Here is a 19,636-nt window from a genome sequence, read left to right as displayed (position 1 = left end):
CGAGCTATCGAGCTAGCTAGTGTAGCTTGGCTTGTGCTGATCACAGATACTCATCAATTTGGCGCCTCAACACTGGAGTTCAATGGAGCTGTCAATGAGCAAAGTGTCAATCATAAAAATGATAACTTTTATAACAGTTTAAGTGAGTACATACGCCACATTTGTTTTAAATTCGGTAACCTTCTGGATACTGGATAGGCACCGGATATTTAACGAATCTCTTATCCGTTTAATCTGTACTGTCAATGCACAACAACAGCTAACTATGTTAACCAAAACTTTAGAGTACTGTGAGCTACAAATTTGGTCTTCCCGCCTGGCTTCGCTGAAAAAAGTCTCGAGTTACCAGAGGTTTAAGTGGTAGGGGGTGGTTGGTGGACATCCGAGCCCGATATATGGGCCCTATTTGAGAGCCTTAATACGTAAATGTATTTTCCTCATCTTGAACAAAAAATATTTTTCCAAGTTATTGTAGGGCATGTTTTAGGTTTTATCGTTGTTGATAAATCTGCATTCGAGTAAGCTTTGTATTTTAATTACCACAAGAAGAGTTTGGGGACTGAACAATGTCAAAGAATTAAAACTTCTTACTTGCATATACAACCATTCATTTAAATAGGTTAGAATAAAGGATTCTTATCATCAAGCAACTATCACCACTACTGAACATATAAAACCTTATCTTCTTACCTGGTGGTAAGCAGTTCTCATTGGGAGTGAACTGTATTGGAGCCATGGACACATGACCTGATGGAAGTACGGACTTCATCAGCTTAGCTTCCTCAGGATGGTTGAACCTCAGGTAATTTGAACGGCCTATCGTTAACATGCTCCCTGAAATATTATACTTATGCATAAGGTAAATCAATATGACCATTAGAACTTATCTGCCGCCCATTTTGCGTGAGATTTGAGCTGTGCACCTATCTGTAGTTACACAGAGTTTTGTATAAAATGAGGGTTATTTATCACATATAAATAAACCTCTAAACTATATTATTAATTATTGTTACTATTAAGCGTCGGACAAAATTATACATTCTTAAAACTAAGCGAGTTTATAATAATAGGAATTAATATTTAAATTTGGATCTTTTTCATTTTTTATTGTTGATATCTGTCGCTGTCAATATAGCTTTTATTAAATTGATACTAAAATTACCCAATTAATAACCATAAACTACATACTAGCGTAATGGAAAAACATAAGTGTGAGAGAGATGGACCTAGAAACCATTTTTAAAAAAAATTGTGTCAATTAGACTCCTGTGAAACCGTGTTTTAATTTTAGTGTTTTTATCGTAATTATTCTGTGTTTTAACCCATATTAATTAAAATATATAATGGTGTCGTGTTCTGAATTAGATTGTGCTTTTGTTTACAGCAACAATCCGAATAAAGAAGCATATCACAGGTAAATACTGGTTCTTCAATACTACTTTCGAGGTGTTTATTTTCGTAGAACATATTAAACTAAAGAATTTATTCACTAAATCATTTTAAATACGCAGTAAGTACTCTAGTTTCTAAAGATTATATTAATTTAAATAAATATGTGTTAGATAATAAAATATTGTATACGTGAAGATGACGCCCGCGCCGTTTATCAATATTTATCATAGGGATTCACCAAAAGCCAAATACTACACAATTCAGTAACTCACTAACACATCTGTAAAACTAGCACACATGAACATTTCAAATTTAATCTCGCGATAGTGAGAAGAGTGTTTGTGTATTACGCCAGTATACTAATTTTATGTTGATAACACCGGTTAAAATTTGTTTTTCTCCAATATTTAAACATATGCCAAGCTAATTAAATTTTCATGATTTTGTTATAAGCAGAGATGGGTAAATATAGAGTATATAACAAATTTTGACAAAAGAGTAGTAACATGTCACAAGTTATGTACATCATATGCGCCTACCGCATGGCTCGTTTTGTCATTTTATGCATTCATGGTACCCAAATGAACGCCTAATAAAATTGCTCACTGTTGTTAATTTGAACCTAATAATAAACTGGAGAACAATAAAACAGACATGTTTAACTAGCACCACACACTTGTGTGGAGTTAGAGAGTCAGGATGAGTTAACGATCAACATGTTTTGAGTATCAGATAGTTGAATTACAACGACGACAGTTTGTTAGGATTATTTCACGTGAACGAGTTTATAAATGTTTATTGTAATATAAGTGTTTATCAAGGGTTCATGTACACAATAATCTAAATAAAATATTCGTCCTTCCTTCACGAATTTAAATATCACCTTCACCTTCTGTATGGCGGTCCTCCACAGTGCGGTTTGCAAGGAAGTTTCTTCCACGTTCAACCAAACTATACATTATATGGACGTCCCACCGAAGATGTGGTGACTGGTAGCTTTTACACATATTATGAAACACAAACTTATAAAATAAATACTACAGCACTAAGAGGAAGAAACTCAGCAGGATTTCCTTTGCGTTGGCTGGCAATCTAGAGAACTTACTGGGAGCAAGGCGTGATTGTACATTCAGAATATATTATACATTATCCCATACATTTATTGAGCTCAAACAACGGTAAATAATGTAATTGGCTGCATAATATGGCAACACATTTAGCGGTCACAAGCGTCAGTTCATAGTTCACATTTGTAACGGCGGTGTTACTTGCAGCTACGAAGTTCTCACGGCGTTACATTAACCTGACACAAGAATATCATCAAGATAACACCAAATAGTATCGTTCAGGTCAATTATGAAAAACACCGTTCCTTAGCACCTTGCATCCCTTTCGCCACCAGCGCGTTTACTATTACTCTTACCTAGCATGCATGAATCACAAGAAATTCCCTTCGTCTATATGGGTTTAGGAGGACAAGCGAGCATACGGGTCAACTGATGGTAAGTGATTAAAGCCGCCCATAATTTCTTCCATGACATAGCCCAGATGGTTGTGAAACTGAAGTGCCAGTGCACAGGGCACAGAGCTCGACAGACAGATGGCCGTTAGGGCAGTAAAGTCCTCGAATGGCGACCACGTTCCGGACGAAGAACGTATTGGTAGGCCCCCAAGATGTACAGACGATCTGGTCAAGATTGCCGCAATACCTTGGATGAAGGCAGCACAGGACTGATCGTAATGGCAATCTTTGGGAGAGGCTTTTGTCCAGCAGTGGACGTCTTCCGGGTGAAATGATGATACTTTCTTCCAACACCAGAGGAATCACAGGAGAACACACTCCTGCCGTGGGTGTCGTAAGAGGCGACTTAGGGATAAAAACAACGGAGGATGGGCAGCAGCATCCTTTCGAGATAGCACCACCATAAACTACGATCGCCAACCCTCCTGCTAAGCGTGACGATTACGGCAAAGCCCACCAAAAACATGACCCATGTCGACCAGGAAAAAGCAAGCGAGTACATTCCAAAGTTCGATTGTATATGGAAGAAATCTCCTTGAAGTTTCCAATGTGAAAGAATGGCTAGTTATATATTTAAGTTTGTAGCGTTTGGTAGAGCCGATTAGTTTTTTGCACTCGATGTCAAAAGTAAAGAGTAAAGGTCGTAATTTATTTATTTATTGGTAATCAATAGCGTTACAGTAAACGTTAATAAACAATAATATATAACATAATTCTTAAGGCCATTATAGATTACTCATATTGACAATATTATTTTACAATAGTTTTACAACAAGATATATTACAGCATAACTGCCTCTTGTGTTTCTTAATAACTGTGTGTATGTTTGTGTGTGGGTGTGAAAGCGTGTGTATGCATGTGTTAGTAGATAACAATATGTATATATTTTAAACAAATGAGTAAGGCACTGCTTTAGACTTGTGTAATTTGATAATTTCATGCTTCAATTTATCCCTTTCTAACATGAAGATATCTAGAATATCATAGTTATTATTGTAATTATTTTGAATCCTGCAAATAATCGAGTTTTTACTATAGTTCGTTTTAGTACGTGGTGCAACCAGGAGTTTCGTATGACGTGTTCTATATTGTGGTACATTAAACGATAGGTCACTTATTAATTCAGAACAGTTTGTATTGATTGACAATAAAGAATGTAGAAACATTACATCTTGTTGGTTTCGGCGGAGTTCCAGTGTACGGTTTCAATTTTTTGTATGTAAGTTGTATAGTGTGGAGACCAGATATTGGATGTATATTCTAGTAGACTTCTAACAAGTGCGAAATATAAAAATTTTATGCATTTGATATTATAAAAAGTTTTACAGGTACGTTTAAGAAAGCCCAATTGCTTGAGGGCCTTATCTTTAATTTATGTCCATATGATGAGTTAATGTCATTTTATAATCTAAGTATATTCCCAAATCTCTTACAGTTGTAGCTGATTTTATTAAGTGATTATCTATTTTGTACTCATATTTATGTATTTGTTTTTTACGTGTAAAAGATACGTGCAAGCATTTATCTGCATTTATCGATATTCTATTTGGTTTATAATACTCTGACAAGTTATTTAAGTCTTCCTGTAATCGAACGCAGTCATTAAGGCAACCAATTTTTATGAAAATTTTTTTGTCATCGGCAAATAGTAAATATTTTGAATTTTTTATCTACAAATCAATATCGAATAGGTAAGTGTTACACAAGAGAGGCCCTAGAATAGATCCTTGTGGTACACCCGACAGAATTTCTGTATAACTACTCTTGAAACTACCTGTAACTACTGCTTGCCTTCGTTTGGTAATGTACGATTTTATCCATCTACAGAGATCTCCCCGAATTCCTAGAGCATGCAGTTTGTGAAGTAGTATTATATGATCCACGCGGTCAAATGCTTTTTGGAAATCTGTATAAATTACATCTACTTGGTATCCATCATCCATACTGTTTAAAATGAAATCGGAAAAAAGAGCCAAGTTTGTTACTGTCGAGCGTTTTGGTATAAATCCATGTTGTGCTGAGGGAATTTGTTTCATAATAATTGGACTAATTTTATTAAATACTAATTTTTCAAATAGCTTTCCAAATGAATTCAGTATTGAAATAGGACGATACTGTTCAATTTTATTTCTGGGGCCGTTTTTATGGATAGGTACAATAAGGGCCTCCTTCCAAATAGCCGGGAATATTCCAATGTATTAAGAGATAAATTGAAAATATGGGTCAGAGGTTCAGTCAGAGTTTTTGAACACTGGTAAAAATATATTTGGCAATCCATCACTCCCTGGGCCTTTACTTACGTCTAATTTATTTAGTATCTTGTAAACTTCTTCTTTAGTTACATTTATACCATTACAAATATCATCAGATTCTGGTAAGAATGGGAGATTGTATCTTGTCGCGGGACTTTGAAATACACTTTCAAAAAACTTACTGAAACCTTCACATGCATCCTGTTCTGTTGAATCCCCCCCCCCCCCCCCCCCAACAACGTACCACATAATTAATGGACGCTCTTTAGGAGAACAACACTTCATGGATATTGTAATGATAGCTTTTTAACCTTCATCAAAATGTTTAAGAGGTTCGTCTCACCTTGCGACAGCCGCGTAGCTTTATCGACTGTCAACCCATCGAGCAGCGTGGTGCCGCTGACCGGGTACAGTGTGACTACGCCGTGGGAGTTCTCAACGCGGCAATGCACGCTGGCAACACCGGTCCCCACTACGTAAATGTCGCATGTTGGATCCGAACCTATTGTCACTCGACCTGTGAATTAAAGTAGATATTAGTACACGGTTACATTATCATTTTTCAGTATTCAAGATTGATGTAAAGGTGTTGTGGTAAAAAAAAGCATTAATTTTTCTGGCAGTACTATAATAGTTTCACAGAACAACAGAAACTACAGAACTATTAAAAATAAAAGTCAAAACCTAACAGTGAAAGCTGAAAAACAAAGCAGTGATAGCACGAAACATATACTGAATATATATATATATATATATATATATATATACACCTTTTCCGATACACGCCGCATCTTATGGTACAAGTATTAATCCGATCGGTTCAGTAGTTTTCGCAGTATAACCGAAAACCTACTCTACATATTTTATTAGTATAGATTAATGAAATAATCGAGAATGACTTATTATGCAAATTAAATATATTATTATTAGTTAGCTATTTAAAGGCATTACGTGGCTTTTAAGCTATTCTTTAAATCAAGGTTGGTTAAGTCCACAAGGCAGTAAAGTGAAAATGAAATGATGACCAGCGCATGAAAACCAGCGCTACCTTCTTAGTTCCTACCAACCTAACCTAACATTCTTTAAAATAGTTTTTCTCTTAAACTAGAATTTCAAACAGAACAGTATTTTTGTAGATGAAAATAGAATTATCAATTTATTTTATGCTATCATTTATAGAGACACAAAAATATTTGTAAGTGGCCCAAGCTTCGTACAATGCTGGTCATACTCCTTTATGGACTCCTCTAGGATTACTTTACGTCGACGTCGGCCAACCGTACAGATGCCGCATGATTTGTACATCTTGTATGTTTGTCAACTCTCGGGTTGGGGCTCCTTCAACAGGATCTCCTTTACAGTTTTGTTACAAATTTAATTTGTGTATTGAATCTCAGAATGTGCAAAGGAGCCTCCCACTAGTAAAGTACTACTGGTCTATGGGTGCTCGAGAATACGAGATAGACGAACCATTCGAACTTTTCAGTAGAACGTTTATTGTCGTATACGAATTACCACACGGAAAAAATTCTACTGCGTGAGATTCTTACCCCAGGTGGCTAACCCGATTATACCGCTAGTTGACAGTTGTTATGATGAACAAATTTACCCTCACCTTGTTTGATGGGATGCAAGGTAACGGCCGTGCTGAGTCGGCCCGTACCCAGACTGACCAAGTGCGGCGTGTTGGTCGCCACTCTGAAACAAATAAGTAATACTAACATTAATACAAGGCTCCCCGCGAATGTAGTAATAGACTAATTTTGGGCATTATATTCTTGTCAGCTTTTAAAGTGGAGAGTTTCTTGCGCCGCTTCTTCGGTGCTGGAAGCCGAAGCGGTAGTAGTCTTAAATGTGATATCAAAAAGTATTGTTAAGGAATAAATTTAGAGAAAATAAATCCCTCATGCCTTTTTAATGTAAACAACTTTCTTAATGATAACACATTGTGAATGAAGCGCTCAAAGTTACGCGTGGCGAGTGTAGGTACCTGCTATTACATTTGGTTTGGCACCGACTTCAAACCTATCAATAGGTAGTAAGTAGTAGTAATAATAAATAAACAACGATTTATCTATTTTGTTTTGCAGACCTTAACAAAGCGACGATGTGACGTCATCGACGTCAGGTCCAGTGATAATATAACCGCGTAGTAACTCCCTTTCCTTTTTAGTCCCTTTTGCAATGCGTTAACACGGCCATCATAGACATGATGACAGTACAAGTACAAACTCATAACCAATGCAGATCTGATGCGAAAATAAGTCAGCAATACAAAGTAAATGCTAGAAACAGTTTATGGGCAGGCGTGCGCCGGCGCAGGAAACAACAATCTTTATTACGGTTTATGTACGTCGGTAGCTATGTATTTAGGTAGCTTGCATTCAAAATTATAACGATCAGCCGCGGCGGTGTACGGACTACAATAACCGTGGAGGAAACAATTTTGATAATCGGGCGTTCGAATTCCATGACGAGTTGTGAGAGTAACTGTCACACAAGGATTATTTTCGCTTGAACGCAATTGTATTTAATATAATATGGCGACTCGAATGGTAGCTCAAATACGAATGGTATATGGTTAGTAGAAATGTTATCTCTTAGATAATTTATACGCCAAGATTTTATACATCAAGTTTCTTACTTTAGTGTGCGTGACAAGCTACGTCTTAAGCTCGCGATTTGTATGTCACTTTGTGTTAGTGTGCGTGCGTTGCTCAAAATAGAGGTTTACTGTCAACCTCAACTTTATTCGACATTTTCACAGCTGTCACGGTCTGTCTAGACGTATACATAATATAAGCAAGTTAGCTTATTATTTATTGAATGATTTAAATCTTTACGGAAAGAGTTGATGGTAGAGGTGTAACACAAATTTTTATGAGGCAAATACTCGTATAATATTTATTTTTCTATTATTAAATTCATCCGTTATTTATCTTTATTGACAAATATACGCCTCTCCGATCGTTATGTATACAAATAATGCCGATAAAGGTATAATTCTTAGTGTCGAGACTCGAGACACTTACCCCGTGGGGCTCAGAGGAGCGCAACATTGTCAAAGCCGTGATATTACGAATTTCACTAGTGATACGAGTATTATAATGTACCGAAAGATTGTCAACCGACTTCATTTATTTAAACCCGGTAGTGATAGTTTTTACTTCATGTAATGGTATCAAATACTATAATAAATTACCACACAAAATGGACTCTTGTTGAAATAGTTAATTGACAGAAAATTAATAGTGTTAAGGATTTATTGAATTTTAAGTATGCTTTTTCATGCTAATTTAAAGCAGCCTAGCAATTAGACAACTATACATTTAAGATCCAAAATATAAAGTGTATTCGACGCAATAAATGTCATTTTATTACTTCAGACGTAACAAGTAAGTAGGTACCTGTTGAACTAGAAAATGGACGTTACAAAGGTCGTATCGGTTTCATCAAGTTAATTGGCTTTGCGTATGTTTCTTTTAGGCAACAAGTGGATTATGATTAGTAATTACATGTAAGTCACAGATATTTTAATATTGTATACGGCTAACTTAACAAGGGCACTTGTAAAGGCCACTTGTATTTTATAATACAATACAAACATACACACACAACTGTTCTTCCGAGGGGTTACGGAAATACAAATTACAAGGATCTTCAATCTCAGACCGTACTCTCAACAGAGACGCTAACTTATTGTTGTTGTGTGTCCGGAGTCTATCCCTCTCTCCCTCTCTCTCGTGCGGCCGGTTGGCAGTCCAAACAATCCTGAGTTGAATGCTATCGACCCTCCATCCCCCGTGGCCGGCATCGCATCTCTTGAACCACGGTGTTGGGATGTCCACGGGCGGTTGTCTCACCATATACCATCACGCGAGTCTCTTGCCATATTCCTATTCTTTTATATTAGAGGAACAAACGTATGCGTTGCATCTGATGTATTGCGAAAACTAACCGCCTATTGAACATCCGCTTCTCGCGATTCCTCTGGTGTTGCAGGAGAATGTGAAGATGAAAGATGAAGTGAAAAACGGCGGTGAGCATTTAACGTCGGCTCACCCGTAAGCTTGTTTCTCCTCCTCTTACATAAAAAAAAAACAGAAATCAAGATGCATTGATGGCCTTTTAAGTGGCAGTACGCTCTAAGCTTAAAGGTCCAGAAAAGATAATCTATTAGCCTGATTTGGACATGAGTTCTTTAAATGCAAGCCATCCCAATAAATATAGACATAATGTAAAAATAAAGTCACAAGACCGCACTGCTCTTCCCGGGGGTATAAAAAGAATAGCGAAGTCCCAGGCCCAAGGCTGTCGTGAGAGGCGACTAAGGGCATTTAGCAGCGCGAGGCTCCTTTGCACGGGATGCCGGCTAGATTACAGGTCTTTACATCTTATGTTTCAAGGTGACGAGCGCAATTGTCGTGCCGCTCAGAATTTGTGGGGTTTTCAAGAATCCGGAGCAGCACTGCATGTTAATGGGTAGGGCGTATCAACAACCATCAGCTGAACGTCCCACTCGTCCCGTCCCTTATTGTCATAAAAAAATTAAGTAACCGTAATAATTAGTGCACATTATCGCTCCCACAATTCATCACTCCTTCAATGAACACAATATTTTTATTTCAAACATATGGATAAAATTATCTGTCTTGTCATAATCTAGCGCTACACAAAATTCATCTTTACTCGTACGCAATAAATGCTAATTCCATGCGAAGGTCTACTCATTTCGAATTATTTTTAGCTCTTTTAACAGATGCAGTGAAATATAATAGGATAAAATATATTTATCCATACATTGGTAATTCATTCGGTACTTTATTAATAATGGAGGTGTATAATGATCCGGCCGCGCTGCAGAATGGTTTGAGCGATGCTGATTTATTTCGTCTCACTTTGAAGTTTTCGTGGAAAAATGTTTCTAAATCGAAATAGCCTAAGACCTCCCATATCACATTACTTTGTCCTGTCATGCTCAAATTTTAGTTGCTTTCCTAGTAGCTATCCTAGTATATCTCCAATAAGTTCCTACGTGATAAAGTTTAATTTATTTATTCCTCCGGGTATTAACAAATTACACTTATCGTAAGTGAGCTGGCTATGCCCACTAATATCACCACGTGAGAAGTCACAGAAGCGTTGCCAGCCTTCTGCCATGTCGTATTGTCGAGGGAGCACCGCACAATTTCATTCCAAAGTTTGATTGCATGGAACAAATTCCACGGAGTCCGAGTATATTTGAGTTTGTGGTGTGATCTGCGAATTGCGATAGGATATGTTTGTTTACCAAACCTGGCAACTGGGTTTATGGGGGATACTGAAAAGTAGACAGCTCATGATGAAGAGATTTATATGAAACGGTTAATGCGAATTGGTGAAGCTAGGGGAAGCATGTTATCATAAAGCAAGCGTTATTATAAGCATGGATATAAATATAGAGTCCTATCCAACTTATTCCTCAACATTATTCGCAGAATTAAACCATATAGCACAGCGAAACCTGACGGACAAAAATAGCTCAGTTACTCTCAGGCCAGAAGAATCTGGTTGTGTTGTTGTGCTAAGGTAAGTAGGAATTAAATGTACGACCGATTATACTGAAGAAACCATACTTAATTTGTGAACCATTACGAAATGTACATGATTAATAATAATGGTGATTTTAGCGGATATCTACTAAATAGGTAAGGTTAGGGAAGAAGGTAGGTTCTATTACGTATTTCAGTTTGCCAAATGAATAAATAAAAAGAACCTGCTCTAAAACCACACCGCACAAATTGCCTCTTGACGTTTGCCTCTTAAAATTCCTCATATTGTTGTTTAAATTTGTCGAATACAGTTTTGTAATCCTTACAAGCGTACATATTATACATTTTTAATATAGTAAGTAGTCTATAAAGTCGGTCTCACGCATCACATACTTTGTTTTGCGAGGAACTTTCAAAAGACCTTTACACAAAAAGTTTAAAAGTAACTTTGTATTTCTAAAAAAAATTAGCTTACCTTAAATTTAAACCATTAAATTAGCTTAAATTGAAATACCCAATCATACTCTAGCAAAGTGTGGTCAAGCCACTACATTATAATAAAACTAAAGAATCAGTCGTAAGTATAAGTTATGTCTATATTAAGAACGTCGCGACATTATCCGGCGCTCGACGCTACACGATACGAAATGATTTATTGCAGTCCGTACTAATTATACTTTTCACCTGTACAGTCAACATCTAAAGCAGCTGAACTATTTATGGAATCATTCAATTTATGAAAGCTGCTGAGCACACAACACAAGTGAAGACGACTACAGTTTGTTCTATATTCATATACAAATAAAATAAACAATACATAAAATTATAATTGAAGTGAACTGCACTTATCATTTTTTTTTTCATAACAATAAGGGATGAGACGAGCAGGATGTTCAACTGATGGTAATTGAGATGCCCTGCTCAATACAATGCAGTGCCGCTCAGGATTCTTGAAAAACCCAAAAATTCTGATCGGCACTACAATTATTGCCGTCGTCACCGTGCAACATAAAATGTTAAGTCTCATTTGCTCAGTAATTTCACTAGCTACGGAACCTAGCCCTTCAGACTGAAACAATAATTGTTTAATCATTACTGCTTTTAGTTAGGTAAGGTTAGATAGAAAAAGGCGCCGTTGTGGTACCTATAATCTAGCCGGCATCCTGTGCAAAGGAGCCTCCCACTGGTAAATGGCCTCAGTCGCCTCTTATGACACCCTTGGGACTAGGACTTCCCATTTCTTGTTTATTATAGTGAATATTAAATGAGACCATAGAATTACAATATACCAGCGTATAGACAAATACAACGTATAACTACCTTATGAATTGGGAATAAGAAATATTTATATATCGTATTATTTTACTCGCTCTATGAAGTTACATTTCTGTTGTTTTGTTGTAACCGATTAAACTTAAATGAAAAGTCAAACTGAAAGTTTAAATTAACTTTAATTTTCAAATTAAATTTGAAAATAAAATTTTATGAAAGATGCGGGACTCGAACCCACGACCTCTCGCGTTCCGTGCGAGTGCTCTTCCAACTTTATAAACGACTTCGAAAAACGGTTAGCTCAGTAATGATAAAAAGCGTTTTAAATATCATAAGAATTAATATATAAAATAAACTGTTTAAATATAAATTATCGTATATCAGATGCATCAACGTTTAGAGCTTGAATGCATTGTTTGTGTAAGAATGCTTCGTGAATATGATGATCGTGATTACTGTCATAATTAATAATCGCAAAGATCAAAATTTAAATCTACCGATGTGGGAGTGTAGGTACTAGTGAGTTATGTAAGATCAAGGGAAATCTGTCTGACAAAAGGATTCATCAAGTAGCTCGTAGCTTGAAGTAATGCTTAGCGTGGAGTGTCAACTTCACACATCACAGAGAACCACTTCGAGATTTACGATCTCCTAGGATTGTACCGGTACCGTTGTATACTTGTGGTGTACTTATAGATAGTTTCTAATTAAATTTATATCATTTCAAGAGGCTCTCGCTAAATAACTAGATTAATAATTTTGAGATCGGCGCATCTTGCGGAACTTCCTGAGTCTGTCTTCCTAACCACCGGCGGGATTGTTATTTTTTATGAAAATACGAGACGAGACGAGCAGGACGTTCAGATGATGCTAATTGATACGCCCTGCCCATAACAATGCAGTGCTGCTCAGGATTCTTGAAAAGCCCAAAAATTCTGAGTGTCACTACAATTGCGCTCGTCACGATATAATATTTAATATATTATATATAAGAGATTTCCACGTATATAGTCACTCATCACGATATCTCTGGAACCATTAGAGCTAAATACTTGAAATTTGGTAGGAATATTCTTTTCACCGAGTAGAGGTCAGCTAAGAACGGATTTTTTTTATTATGAACAACGTCTGTCTTGTCAGCTAGTATTTAATACAATATACATACTTAAACATACATATAAACATCCATGACTCGGAAACAAACATCCATATTCATCACATAAATATTTGCTCCTACCGGGATTCAAACCCGAAACCCCTAGTTCAGTAGTTATGGTCAGTAGCCACTTTTTTATAAAGAAGAAGAGAGGATAAACGAGCGTTCGGCTCACCTCATTTTAAGTGATCACCGGCAACCACACTATTATAACTTGCAATACCGAAGAATCACAGGAGCGTTGCCGGCCCATTAGAAAAGTGGTTTTCGAAAATTAGTGGTTTTTTAACTGCACGTACAGGAACTATTCCAATTTGCAATGTATATATTTTATGGCTTCTAAACGTTGTTCCGTAGCTCGAGGGTTCGTAGCCGATAATTAATTCAGCTAATGAATTGTATAAAAAAATAAGAGTATTGAAAGGAACTATTCGTAATAATAATCAGCTTTGCAAGTAGGGCTCTCAGCTAGGTAGACATAGGTACTTCATATAATTACATAATATAAATGATCTAAGACAAAAGTAATACTTACCAATACAGTTATAAACGAGAAGCTAGTCCCGTAAGAGAAGCAATTAGATATTTGTTTATTACTCCGCGATCAGAGTAATGTATTTTCAAGCGAGTGCGAGTTATCAACATTTAATTAAGAAGGTTAACGACATAGTCTTGCTGAGATCAAAGAGGATCATAGTTCAGTCCCCGGCGCGGGCGGTCCATTAGAATACTATAACTTAACTGTTAGCGGATAACATATTAATGTTATCTGAATTTTGTATGTTGTCATTTTATTAACAGTTGGGCAATTTTTGGGATGTCACGAAGTTATCTAATTTATCACTGAATATAGTTACATATGTTACCGGCTATACCGATTTTGTATCATCTAGGCAGAACTAGTATATACTAGGCCAAACCAGTTTATCTTGAGGTGCACTTATTTATTTTTGGCTCAACTAGTTCAGCCCAGGCAAAACGGGTTTGTGTAAAGGCGATAGTAGAAACTAATATAACATAGTCTATTATGGAAGAATAAACGTCTTCAACCAGAAGTCAAACAGATCTTATTCTATTAGGCTTAAACTAAGCGCTTTTGAATAATTACTGTAAATATTTCTTTTAAAATTACTGAATCTACCATATGTTCAGAAAAAGTAGAGCTTGTGAGAAGAACATACAAGAAACTCAACGGCCACTCTTTTCAATGAAATAGAGAATTTTACAATGGCAGTAATATACATAACAAATAAATTGAAAATTTGTAAGTTGCTGTATACAATATATGAACCGTATTTAAATAATATTAAATTTTTCATAAAAAGTAATAATTATTATAAATATAAATTATCGTATATTGGATACATCAATGTTTAGAGCTTGAATTCATTGTTTGTGTAAGAATGCTTCGTGAACATGATGGTCGTGATTACTGTCACAATAAGTAATCGCATCTAACAAATACAATGATTTATTAATTATAACAGGTCGATCTGGCACCACAAGCAGCACCCGCTCACGAGTCACTTTCTAGAGTGATCCCGAACCACGCTATAATTATTCGAAAATACGACGAAACGCTTTCAAAAGTACCCTTTAGTGCCTCGTATCCTTGTAGTCAGATTGACAATTGTTTACTTATTCTGAGTCCCACTAAAACAAACTCTCTAAATAGAAATAGTAAATAGCAATGTTTCATAACAAACCACCCATTTATCCACTCAAGCTAAACGTCTAGACCAAACAATATCTATTACCAGTTTTAAGTTACCTGCGCTCGGGTGACCATGCTTTCAGTTTTTCTTATGATTAGATGTACCGAGACGAGAAAGACGTTACAAAATTATAAGAACCGTATTCCAGAATACGGTGACAGTGTCAAGTATGCTTTGTATTTAGACACGTTCGCACGGGTTACATATTGTAGCTGCACAACGATTGCGCTCGTGTTTTTGAGATGTTAGGTTTTAATAAATATAAACACATACAAAGCATGTTATTTTTAAGTGATATCCCTCATTTCTGGGAATAAATATATAAATTTAATTTGTACCTAAATTCATGGACGATGCGGGACTCGAACCCGCGCCTTTCGGGTTCCGTCCGAGGGCTCTTACTAACTGACGCAACCGTCCGAGTTGCACCAAACGAAATTTTGGTATATCACTGAAGTGAGACAGATCAGTTCAAAATAGACAGAACAAGAAACTGTTTACATTTGCAAAAGCAAATTCAAAAAAGCGAGAAAGTCAATTTCCTAATATGCAATTATTGCGGTTATCAACTATAAAGTAGATCCTGTAGTGTAGATGGAGCCACAACCTGAGAGCGGAACAAGACATACCAAAATTTCGGCGAAGCGGCACTCGGTCGTTTGGCCGGCTCAGTTGGTAGGAGCGCTCGGATGGAGCCCGAGAGGGACGGTTTCGAGTCCCGCATCGTCCATGTATATTGGTAGAAATTAAATATGTAAATACAAAGTACTTGCGTAATAAACGTATGCTTATAAACAAGCAATAATACTTGGCGGAACAATAAAGCATGCAGCGTCACTTATTATCTTTTTTATTGAGTAGCTATAATATCAATCCTTTTTTAAGCGTAGCAGTTTAGCAACCTTCAATAAAAATAATTATTTCAACCGCATTCCTTTAAATCATAGTATCCGACATAAGCCATATTCATGGTCAACACACACGAGTTAGGATTCCTGAGAATCTAATTTCATTGGAACAAGATAAGATTATCGAGATATCATGTGATAATCTGCGGCGCGCACATTAACTACTAGATTTGTTTGCGGTTATTATTAACTTACTGCGCACTTAATAATGTATCTGACAGTATTTAATAAGTACTAGAATAAACTGTACATTGAATCTAGTACTTATCGTACGTATCGATATATTTATATTGATACAATTCAGAAAAGGGTTCCAAAAGAAAACAACTCGAGTTGTGACTGAATTAACCAAAAATATTGTTGACTTAAGAACAAATACCTAGGTAACACTAAAATATGTAGAAAATGAAGAACGGCTGAATGTAGAAAGTTGCACATCGTCGCATTCGATGGAACCACTGAGAAAAGCAGTGGGCCCATTCTTCCTTAGGGGTCTCTTCTATGGCATTTTCGTACGCTTTCAATTTTATATTTATTTCTTGGGAATAAATAAAAGTCGCAGGGCGCCAGGTTAGGACTGTATGGCGGATGAATCATTATCTCGACACCTGCCATAGTCAAATATTCAACAGTTCGTTTTGCGGAGTGCGCTGAAGCATTGTCGTGGTGAAGGAGGATCCTGCTTCGGGGGCGCTGCTGTCGAATTTTTTCCAAGGTAACAGGCAAACAGCGATTGACACACGAGTCTGCAGTAACTGTCCTTCCATATTCTAGCACAACAACAAATGATCTTTCCGACCAAAGAATGAGGCAATCATCTTTTTTCCTTGACTTCTTCCTTTCTTTACCTTAGTTGGCCGATCCTCGAAAGGAAACACCCACTGAGCTGATTGTCTTTTGGTTTCGGGTTCGTAGCAATAGCTTTCATCACCTGACGATGTCAAATACAGCATTTGAGTCACCGCCGTTGAACTTATCTAACATTTGGCGACACCAGTCCATGCGAAGACACCTTCGCATGGACTGGTGTTTCTGGTCGTCGGTTAAAGTATGGGTATCGATATCCATCTGGTACAAAGCTTCCTGACGCCTAAATGTTCGTGTGATATTTTTTGAACTTGACTCATACCAATGCCTAGATTGCCTGTATCTGCTGATAGGTCACTCTCTTATGTTCCTCTATCATGCGTGGCACAGCACTGATGTTATCTTCAGAAGTCACTGTTAAGGGACGTCCCTTACGCGGATCATCATTGAGATTGCTACGTCCACGCTGAAAATCGTTAAACCAATTGTAAATAGTGGCACGAGATGGGGCTTCATTAAGAAATGCTAATCGCAGCCTATCATAGCTTTGTTGTTGAGTCAGCCCACAACGAAAGTCTAATGATGCAGCAGATATCGTTTTCTCTGGGTCCGCGACAAAACCATTATCAGTGAAAGTTGAAGTACGGCCTACACCTACTCATCTGTGACTAACATAATAACTTACAATAAACAACTACACTCACTATCACCCTCAAAAATTGTCTGAAGAAAAATTCTGCCTTCGCGTCTATTAGGCAGAGTTTTCGTTCAGTTGTGTTTCGACCGCGCTTTGACGTTGCTAGGGATCTACGAGTAATCATGGACAACAGGTTACAGTTCAACTCCCACATTGATGCAATTACTAAAGAAAGCTTTCAGACTCTAGGCTTTGAGTTACGCAACTCCAAGCCCTTTAAAAGGCCCACAACGAAAATCACCATTTATAATGCTCTTGTGCGGAGCACTTTAGAATATTGTCCGGTCGTTAGGAACCCGCATTACGATGTATATAACAAACGCTTGGAATTAGTTCAGAAGAGGTTTCTCTGGCATTTATTTTATAGCTGTAATCTAGGGAAAAGAAATCCTTCTTATACAAGTAGACTGCAGTATTTCCACCTTAACTTCACTTAAGTCCCGTAGAATATTGCTCGACAGTATGTTCCTCTTTAAATTACTACATAATATTATTGATTCTCCTCATCTTATATCGAAACTAAACCTCGCTGTTCCAAAAAGTCAACCGAGAGCGTGTAAAAAATATAATCCTTTTGTCTGTAACTATGCAGGATCTAATTTTAAATATTTCTCTCCCTTGAATAGAATTACCAGGGAAGATAACAGACATCACGATGAAGTTGACATATTTGATCACAATTTACATAATTTAAGCCTCGATCTATTCTTATGTTACCTAACTTATATTTAGATTATTTTTTGCAGATACATAATTTATTACAGTTGTTTTTACATTTTATTTTGTGGCTTAATTTAGTTGAATAGCATGTCATTGTCGCCTATAACTGAGACATCACTTACCATATCCCCTATTCCCTGAAGTATGGAAATGTGCAAACATTGTACCAGTTCATAAGAGCGGCTCTAAACATTTAGTGGAAAACTATCGTCCCGTTTCTATTTTATGCGAAGTAGCAAAGTTTTTTGAACGACTTGTTCATAATGAACTTTATCCTGTTGTCCATAGTACAATTTTAGAGGAGCAACATGGTTTTGTTAAAAAGCGATCTACTATTACCAACCTAATTAATTTCACTTCTCTTCTATTTAATAATATGGACAATAACGTTCAAACAGATGTGATTTATACTGATTTTATGAAGGCATTTGACAAGGTGGACCATGAAATTTTGTTTGGTAAAATTGCTTTTAATGGTATACGTGGTAATTTGTTACGCTGGTTTTCTTCTTATATTACAAAAAGAACTCAAAAAGTAGTTATTAATGGATTTAGGTCTGAAAGTATAGATGTCTACTTGGACCTCTCCTGTTTATTATTTATATTAATGACATAAAGCAGTGTTTTGATAATTGTAAATTTTTACTATATGCTGATGATCTAAAAATATTCAAGTCAATTACAAACCTCAACGATTGTGAGTTAATCCAACAGGACCTAAATAGATTATCTGATTATTGCAGAAAGAATAAATTAACATTAAGCCTACATAAATGTAATTCTATCAACTTTTCAAAAAAAAAATGCATTATTAATTATAATTATTCTCTTTCTAATGTTACGTTGAGTAAAGTTTTATCTGTTAGGGACCTAGGAGTTATCTTGGATAATAAATTACACTTAAATCTTCATATTGACAAAATTGTTAACACTGCTTTCAAAATGTATGGATTTATCATGAGAACATCCATTGACTTTAAGAAGCCCTATACTTTTTTACATTTATATAAATCCCTTGTACGTTCCCAATTGGAATATGCCGTTTCTATTTGGCACCCTTTATATAAAAAGTATTACGAAATGATAGAAAATGTCCAACGTAAATTCTTAAGATCCATGAGTTACAGATGCTATGGCAATTACAATATGTCGTACGCAGATTTGATAGATAAGTATAAACTACTATCCCTTCAATCAAGGCGCAAACTTCTTCAATGTATGTTTCTGCACGGCATTATACATAGCAAATTTGATTGTACAGAATTGACCAACAAATTAAATTATGTTATTCCTAGAACAGCCCATATCCGAGGACTGTGTAATCGTAAACTTTTTGCAACAGGTAAATTTCGTACTAATGCAGGAATAAGATCACCTCTGCATCAATTAGTTGACAATTACAACAAAGAATTCATTAGTGTTGACATTTTCCATTTATCCGAGAGCCAGTTCAAGTGCCAAATTAAAAAAAAAATACTGGATAATATTTGATTTATTTACATACATTCTTTCAAATACCTACTGAACATCATAAGTACTTTAGGTTAATATCATTGTATATATAGTCATAATTTAGTGTCGATTTGTGTAGATAATTATTTCTTTTGTTTTCCTTTTTGTGTTTATTAATTGTTTGATTTCTATAAATTTAATTTACTCCAAC

At 36.2% G+C, this 19,636-nt stretch overlaps 1 protein-coding gene across 1 annotated transcript in view; it reads right to left on the bottom strand.

Annotated features, from left to right (window-relative positions):
* The window catches only part of LOC126976075 (pleckstrin homology-like domain family B member 1), a 111,645-nt gene that overhangs the window by 46,282 nt on the left and 45,727 nt on the right, over nucleotides 1-19,636 (bottom strand). Inside the window, exons 3-5 of the mRNA XM_050824244.1 lie at nucleotides 6,783-6,865; nucleotides 5,511-5,684; nucleotides 691-834 (exon numbers count right to left, since the gene is read on the bottom strand). Coding sequence (XP_050680201.1) covers nucleotides 691-834; nucleotides 5,511-5,684; nucleotides 6,783-6,865 — 401 coding nt within the window. The remainder of the gene's footprint in view (nucleotides 1-690; nucleotides 835-5,510; nucleotides 5,685-6,782; nucleotides 6,866-19,636) is intronic.

The sequence above is a fragment of the Leptidea sinapis genome, chromosome 39 (genome assembly GCF_905404315.1).
Source record: "Leptidea sinapis chromosome 39, ilLepSina1.1, whole genome shotgun sequence".
Classification (NCBI taxonomy): Eukaryota; Metazoa; Arthropoda; class Insecta; order Lepidoptera; family Pieridae; genus Leptidea; species Leptidea sinapis.
This window is presented reverse-complemented; position numbering and strand designations above follow the sequence as displayed.